Here is a 7,986-nt window from a genome sequence, read left to right as displayed (position 1 = left end):
CTTAATCATTATTTGCCTTTTCTTCTTTCTTTTTACTTTTTAATCAACGCTTATTCTGAGTAGATTTTATCAAAGCTCTTAATTTCGAGACAGAACTTGAGATAGGCTAAGTGATATAAGCGTCATTTATTTCCTAATGGAATTGTTCCACATTTCCATTCGTGACTTCTCTGGAAGGCTCAGTATCAGAGTTTCAGGCAGAGTTCCAGGCATACTTTTGATAGCTTAATTGGTACCGTGCCTTCATAAGTTGCAATAGAGTAAAATTTATGTATTCCAAAAGAGCAATGATTCCTCAGATGCTACGCGTAGAAGCCCGCATGAAACAGACGGTAATTTTAATATCCAAAGCCCTCATCAGGTGTTAGCTCGACAAACATACATTTCAAGCATTTTTTTTGAGAAACACGGGCAATTTCTTTTTCCGATGGGTGTGCCTGCACCGGGAGAGATGGAAAGGTCGTTAGAACGATAGAAACTCTAAATTCGTTCAAGAAGAACATAAGAAAAGTCGTATTCAAAAAAATTAACTCTGCTCACTTAATGAATAATATGTTTAAGCCGGGTTGGTTTTAAATTGAACTGCTGAAAAAAATTACAGGTTTCTAGGGCCGTATGTAACCCCGTCGCACTTCCATTAACACAATGGAATAAGAATTGTTTATAAATTTAAAAAAAACAAACAAACAAACAAACAAAAAAGAGGACACACAAACAAAAAAACAAACAAACAAAAAAGAGGACACGCACTCTGATGCGCGAGAACGATCAACTTTATTGATGAGTGTACAAATATGTATATTTTTGCCTCTATTGTGAAAACGTTTGCCGCTGAAGTCTTTTCTTTTTCCTCTGTCACATCAAGCCTATCAATAAAGAGACAACATGGAAGTGATTATAATAAACTTCGAGTCGTATGCTGTAATAAATTTGGTTTAATCTGATTTGTGCCTATTTACAGTACAATCTAACCTAGTTGTCGATGTCGACGAATGTCTTGTCTCGCTAAAAACACTGATCAAGTTAATGTACAGCAATTAGTTTCAAATGTCAATCGATTGGATCAAAGGTCCAGTGTACAAACAAAACATTACATAATGAATCGCTAAAACACGTGTCATTTCACGTGGGTCCGCTTGTAACATGTGCGAAGAGTCTGACAGTGATACACTGAGTTTGATATTGACACAATTATAATTGTAATACATAACTATGACTGAACTGGAATTAGTAGAATACGCAAATGACACGACAAAAGTCATATTTTGTCAACTGATGTTCGACAAGCTAATATTGACTTCTTGATATCATCCTAGTGCACGTTAATACTTTTAATCGAATGGCAACCCAGATGTTTCGTCAGTTTATATTCATATTCTAAGGTTATTAGGGATTAGTTGGTGAAGATTACTTTGTGAAAAGTGTTGCCATAATGCTTCTCTCTGGAATATTTAACGAACGCTTGCTCAGATCAGCTTTTATTGTGATGCCTTTTACCGCGTTTCATACAGCATCGCATAGCTCAAAACGAACGTAAACGACACAAATACAAGGAAAATATTGGCGAGGATTCCCAAACATTTTGGAGCAAAACAGAGCAACCCATTTGGATATCTCACGAGGGAGATTATCACAACTGAACGAGTTAAGTGTTTGGTTACCTATTTAGTGTGGAAATTCTAAACCCGAGTTTGACTAATGGTCGTGGGTCGTGGGTCGTGGGTACAAGTCGTGGGTCGTGGGTGTGGGTGTGGGTGTGGGTGTGGGTGTGGGTGTGGGTTAAAGTCGTGGGTGTGGTTAATACTTAATAATAAAAATAACCATTTAAAATATTAAATATAATGATACATAAATTTTATACAACCCTGTCATTCATTAATTTAACTGTTCTTTCTTCTAGTTATTTTATTTTCTTTATTCAATTTACCCTACTTTACGTCTTTTTTTATCTGTTATCTCACTGTCAATGAAATTAGTTTCAGTTTCGCGACGGGAAGAGAGATAAATCTTGTAATTACATTAAATTAGTTTCACAACACGATATTTCCGGATCTGTCACCAGCGCGATCGCCGACTTACGTCCATTGGTCGGCTACTATGGGATTTGATTTTCCCCTTTTTCTGCTTTTTAGGGTGGTTGTCAAGGGAAATCCATAGGACATTCTTTTGTTCTCTTGCGGTTTTTAAGCCCCAGACGATAAAACTTTCCCGAGGTAATTTATTTAGGGAAAAATCGGTCACACTTGCAAATTTGAGTTTCCCTAGGGAAACTGTCAACAAGTCAAGTTTCCCTTGGACAAAACCCTGTAGTCTGACTACTTTTCCTCTATTTTTTTTTTCTTAAATTGCTCTCCTCGGTAGTGTATAAAATGAAAGTAAGAGACATCATTTTGCCCTTGTATATCAGTTTTTGTCCTGTAAAATGTAATCCGGAAAACGTAGCTGACAGTTGGTTTTCTACTGTCACAATATTCTATATTCGCAAAGAAGGGAAATTTACAACCTATTATATATGTTTTTTCTACGTTGTCGTAATGTGTTTTTTTGACTTGACCCCAGGATGCTATGGCCACAAATGTTTCAGAAGTCATCGAACTTCTACTAACTTAAGTCGCCCCTGTTACTCGTGCCAGAAAGCAAAAGGTAATTACCACAAGTGTTACAGCTTTTCTGACATTTTACTTTCATCCAGAACGGATTACTTTCGCAATCGCCTTTGTCAGCCCAAATCGGACATTAAACCCCGTCACTATCTTTGCAAGTTACCATTCCCCTTCCTGTATTAATAAATCAAAGTTAAGAAGAAATCACACGACCCAAGAAACCAAGTCTTGTTCTACATCTGTCACTAAATGTTACCTTAACTGAATCGTTACACAAAATGTCCTTCCCTTAACCTTGATACTCAAACGAGACTACTAACAAACAATGCCTATTGTTACTGGAAAACAGTAGGAAAATAGTTCAATTTCACACCATAAACCCTTTATTCTTGACTTGTAAAAGAGACACGTATGATTTGATAGTGTTTACCTTTTTCGCAATGCTCTCCTGGGAAACCTTCAAGGCACAGACAGCGGTAACTTGGGCCCTCCCCAAGGACTCGGCACTCGCCTCCATTCAGGCATGGTTTTGAAAAACAAGGGCTATCTCTTTTTCTGATTAAAGAACCTACACATGTTAAGACCAGATTAATCACTGTAACATGTTGCTCAAGCATAATTTAATATGTACTTCCTTGTTACAAATCTAGCTGGGAATTCTTTAGTCAGTCTCCGCTGTTACGCACGCACTGTATGACAAAACAAATTCTCTGCTTTTGCGGACCTTTTTTAGCGAAACTTTAAAATTGATGTGTTTAGCTCCAACTAAAAATTTGGTTCGTGATGTGCCAAAAATGTTTCGTTTTTAATGCGGGACTTATGACCATTTACTCTTCAGTTGCTACTTTCGCCGAAAAAAACAGAGAATATTTTAAGCAGTTTGCAAACAACTGTTTCATTCGCAAATAATAATTTTTGAAGCAAGTAAGAGTCTCAAAATGGCTTTAGGTTCCATGGCAGCTTTTTTTCCTATGAAAATTTCATGATGATTATGGTCAAATTAGCGATATTAAGCAATTGTAAAGAACTACGAGTTTATTACTACCTGTTTGAAATCATAGCTCTCGCAACGACAGGATGGCATGTTAAAAGAGATTATAAATTGCGGTCTATAATCTCTTACATGTTACTTGTCGGTATAAATTCAAAGTATGTAGAATTTTCCTGTCTTGAAACAGCTTAACAAGGATATGATTTAAAGCCTTTATGAGGATGAAGCCCCCGTCCCTTTTGGAAAGATGGTTCGAGAACTTGATTTAACTGCGCCTAGTTATTGATATTGATCCATTCTATTTCCTAAGGGGAGGTTTTGCAAATCCATGCAATTAGACTCTTGTTTACTAAGTGAAACCCCTTTTTAAACTTTCGCGCGAATTCTTTTCTTTCATCGAGTTTTATGAACCGCTCGAGACTAACGACAACATCTATAATACACTGACTGTGTACGTGATATTGTAGATACCTACTAAAACACTCATTTTTTTTTTGCTCGTTCTTTTTTCACAGCTTCTAAACTAATCTCTTGTCTATCTTTAACATCGGTAGGTTATACTTAGGAAATAATACAGTATAAAACGAATATACTGAGGGAATGAGTTCGAAACAATGGGATCCACATCTAAGACAGGTATAGTATTAAAGCAAATTTCAGCTGTCATCACTTCAAAATGCAACATAAGAAAATCTCTACGAACTGAGAGTTATTTCTTTAGCCCAAATACCTTGCACCGGAACTTGACATGCTCCAAAGACACAGAGAGCTATAACCATCGTATGATAACGCATCTTGCCGCGCATGTTAGTTCGTTCAACTGGTATCTATTAGTTGTTATAATGTTTATACCCTATTAATTGAGCGCCGCCCCCATAAAGGGATGTGACTAACATGAAGGATTAAAAAATAAAAAAAAACAGCTGCCTGGATTAAGGGCGCATTTTAATACCTTAATGCAGCGCTCATTCGAGGAATATGTATATTTGCTTAAAAACAAAAGAATATTCTGTCGAAACAGGTGTTAAAAAGTAATATGTCTTGAATCAATTTTAATTTAATTCCATCAGTTCGAAATGACTCTTCAATCTTACTCTGGACTCGCATCACAAAGGGAGAAACGGCGATAAAAATTTGAAAATATAAAACTGTCCGATGGGAGGGAAAACTCCACTCATCTGGTGTCCCTTTAGTAAGAGACATGCATAGTTTGATAATGTTTACCTTCTTGGCAATGCTTTCCGCGGAAACCTTCAAGGCACAGACAGCGGTAACTTGAGCCAACCCCAAGTACCCGGCATTCGCCTCCATTCAGGCATGGTTTTGAAAAACAAGGGCTATCTCTTTCTCTAATTAAAGAACCTATACATGTTAAGACCAGATAAATCACTGTTAGATGTTGCTCAAACATAATTTGTACTTGCTTGTCACAAACCTAGCCGGAAAATCTTTAGTTTTTCCTCTGCTACGCACGCTGATACGCAGTGTATGACAAAACAAAGACCCAGCTTTTGTAAACTTTATTAACCAAACTTTAAAATTGACATGTTCAGCTTGAACTAATAATTTGGTTCGTTGTGTGCCAAAAATGTTTCGCTTTTAATGTATGACATATGACTTTTTACTTTTTTTGCTACTTTCGCCGAAAAAACGAGAGAACGTTTTAAGCACTTTGCAAACATCTCTTTCATTCGTAAATAAAAAATTGTGAAGCGAGCACGGGTCTCAAATTCGCTTTAGGTTCCGTTGCAACTTTTTTTTTCCATGGAAATTTCATGATAATTATGGTCAAATTGACGATTTTAAGCAACTTTTAAGAACTATGAGTATTATCAATACTTGTCTGAAACCAAAGCTCTCGCAACGACATGATGGCATGTTAAAAGAGATTATAAAATGCTGTCTATACTCCCTTGCATGTTACTTGTCGGTAAAAATTCAAAGTATGTAGAATTTTCCTGTCTTGAAACATTTCTCAGCTTAACGAGGCTATGATTTAAAGCCCTCATCATGTTAGAGTCCCTTTCCCTTTAGGAAGGGTGGTTTCGAGAACTTGATTTAACTGCGCCTAGTTTTAAAATATTGATCCATTCTATTTCCTGAGGGGAAGTTTTGCAAATCCATGCAATTAGTTATCTCTTGTTTACTAAGTGAAACTCCTTTTTAAACTTTCGCGCGAATTATTTTCCGGCTTTCATCGAGTTTTGTGGACCACTCGAGACTAGTGACAACATGTATAATGCACTGACTGTGCAGTGATATCGTAGATACCTACTAAAACACTCATTTTTTTTCTCTCGTTCTTTTTTTACAGCTGCTAAACTAATCTCTCGTCTATCTTTAACATCGGCAGGTTATACTTAGAAAATAATACAATATAAAACGAATATACTGAGGGAATGAGTTCGAAACAATGGGATCCACATCTAAGACAGGTATAGTATTAAAGTAAATTTCATCTGTTTTCAATTAAAAATGCAACATAAGAAAAGCTCGACGAACTGAGAGTTAGCTCTTGAGCTCATATACCTTGCACCAGAACTTGACATGCTCCAAAGACACAAAGAGCTATGAACATAGTAAGGCAACGCATCTCGCCGCGCTTGTTAGTTCGTTTAACTGGTATCTATTTGTTGTTGAAATGTTTATACCCTAATAATAAAGCACCGCCCCCCCAAAAGTGATGTGACTCACATGAACGATTAAAAAACAACAGCTGCCTGGAATAAGAGCGCATTTTAATACCTTGATGCGGCGCTCATTCGAGGAATATGTATTTAAACAAAAGAATATTACGACTCTGTCGAAATGGGTGTTAAGAAGTAATTTTTCTTGAATCAATTTCAATTTAATTCCATCAGTTCGAAATGACTCTTTTTTTACCCTGAACTCGGATCACAAAAGGAGAAATGGCGATAAAATTTTGCAAATATAAAACTGTCCGACGTGGAGAGAAAAAGCTAATTTTCTAACAAAATGAAACAAAGAATGACATATAATATGTTTCGGTTGGATTGCATCGTTATAATCTCTTTTTTGATAACCCTTTTTCTTTTTTCGCTGCCCGCCATTAAGCACCGCCAAGGAGGTGACAAAAATTAATCAGTCGCGACATTCAATTTCAATCAACCTTTCCGGGTACGATCGCAAAGTGTGGTTAAGAAAGGTTCAGTGTTTAATAAATGATAGTTCCAGGACGCGGTATGTCAGCTTTCTTAAACAAAACTAAACACTTAGCGCTTTAAGGCACAAACAGGTGCCTCTTTAAGCTTTTAATTCATACCGTATCGATAACTATTTTATGATAATTTCTTTTTTAGTCTGAACGGGCCTTATATCAATTCAGCTGACACTTTATACATCTTATGGACTTATTATTACGCGCTTTTCATCCCTTCTCAGCCAATCTCCACGCGCCGTAACGATAGGTGCTTTCTAATATTTCCATGTTTTGTCGATGATAGCGATAAAGGAATTAACAAATATTCATTTTCGCAGAAATTCCCTTTCATCCTTTTAAACCCCATACTAAAGCATATTTGTCTGCTGAATATTACTGATGCCTAGAAAGGAAAAACACCACATCGTTTTGTTTTAACTCTCAAAATACTTCAACCAATCACGTTACCGTTAAGAAATTGACAGATAAAAAGGAAAAGTTATCATAGCATTTGTTCTTGTCCAGTTTCGATAAAAAATTAACGAAAAAAGCTAATAATTTTCTCTTAATTGGATTTTAAGAGCTGTTGCACAATTACGACCTGACAGTTAAAGGATCCCTTCCAACCACAATACCCTGCGCGCCCAAACAGAAAAAATAATTAAGAAATAACTAGTCAAATAGAAAGAACAATAAATTTGGAACGCGATTGAGGAAATTCAAGACCTCAGTGAGGCAAATGTACTCGGATGAACGAGGATTTCTTTCCACTTCACGACTTGTCCAATACCGGATGGCAGAGAAAATGGCGGATTTCACATATCGCGCGCGCAATGTATTGTGGTTGGAAGGGATCCTTTAACCTTGCTGTAATTTTTTCTTTCCATGATTAGATCTGCGAATCCACCATTACTGACGTTGCAATTTTTAATAAAATGCAAATCTGTCGTGAGAAGTAACATTCATTTTAGAGACACGCAAAACCGTATACTTGGTCGTCGGACTTTGGTTCCTTGCGAACTCATTTCACCACCCAGGAGTATGGTAAATCTAATCTTGGGAGTCCTGTAAAACACTGGTCTCCGTACAATGCATAAATTTTTTCCCGTTTTCATCCCTTTTTTTTCTTTTGAATTAAAATGAATGATAGCAACAATGATAATAATAATCACCAAAAAATTAATGTGGCTGACTCGTGTGTTTTGTATTCCTCCCATATACATAAATTTGAG

At 36.5% G+C, this 7,986-nt stretch overlaps 1 protein-coding gene across 1 annotated transcript; it reads right to left on the bottom strand.

Annotated features, from left to right (window-relative positions):
• Window positions 1-755: 755 nt before the first annotated feature.
• Window positions 756-6,277, bottom strand: LOC148739667 (uncharacterized). The gene is made up of 4 exons (XM_088750108.1): window positions 6,124-6,277; window positions 4,819-4,956; window positions 3,034-3,171; window positions 756-866 (listed from the first exon to the last, which is right to left on the bottom strand). Exons 1-4 carry the CDS (start codon window positions 6,185-6,187, stop codon window positions 856-858), a joined length of 351 nt encoding a protein of 116 aa, XP_088606234.1. The 5' UTR covers window positions 6,188-6,277; the 3' UTR covers window positions 756-855.
• Between the last annotated feature and the right edge of the window lie 1,709 nt (window positions 6,278-7,986).

Source organism: Stylophora pistillata, chromosome 2 (assembly GCF_964205215.1).
Source record: "Stylophora pistillata chromosome 2, jaStyPist1.2, whole genome shotgun sequence".
Lineage (NCBI taxonomy): Eukaryota > Metazoa > Cnidaria > Anthozoa > Scleractinia > Pocilloporidae > Stylophora > Stylophora pistillata.
This window is presented reverse-complemented; position numbering and strand designations above follow the sequence as displayed.

Excerpts from the sequence above, each read along its gene's own strand:
- LOC148739667 (XM_088750108.1), bottom strand. The coding sequence starts at position 6,187 with ATGCGTTGCCTTACTATGTTCATAGCTCTTTGTGTCTTTGGAGCATGT. Across the intron at positions 4,957-6,123 it reads ATGTCAAGTTCTGGTGCAAG|GTTCTTTAATTAGAGAAAGA; the intron begins GTATATGAGCTC and ends TAACATGTATAG. Across the intron at positions 3,172-4,818 it reads CGGAAAGCATTGCCAAGAAG|GTTCTTTAATCAGAAAAAGA; the intron begins GTAAACATTATC and ends TAACATGTGTAG.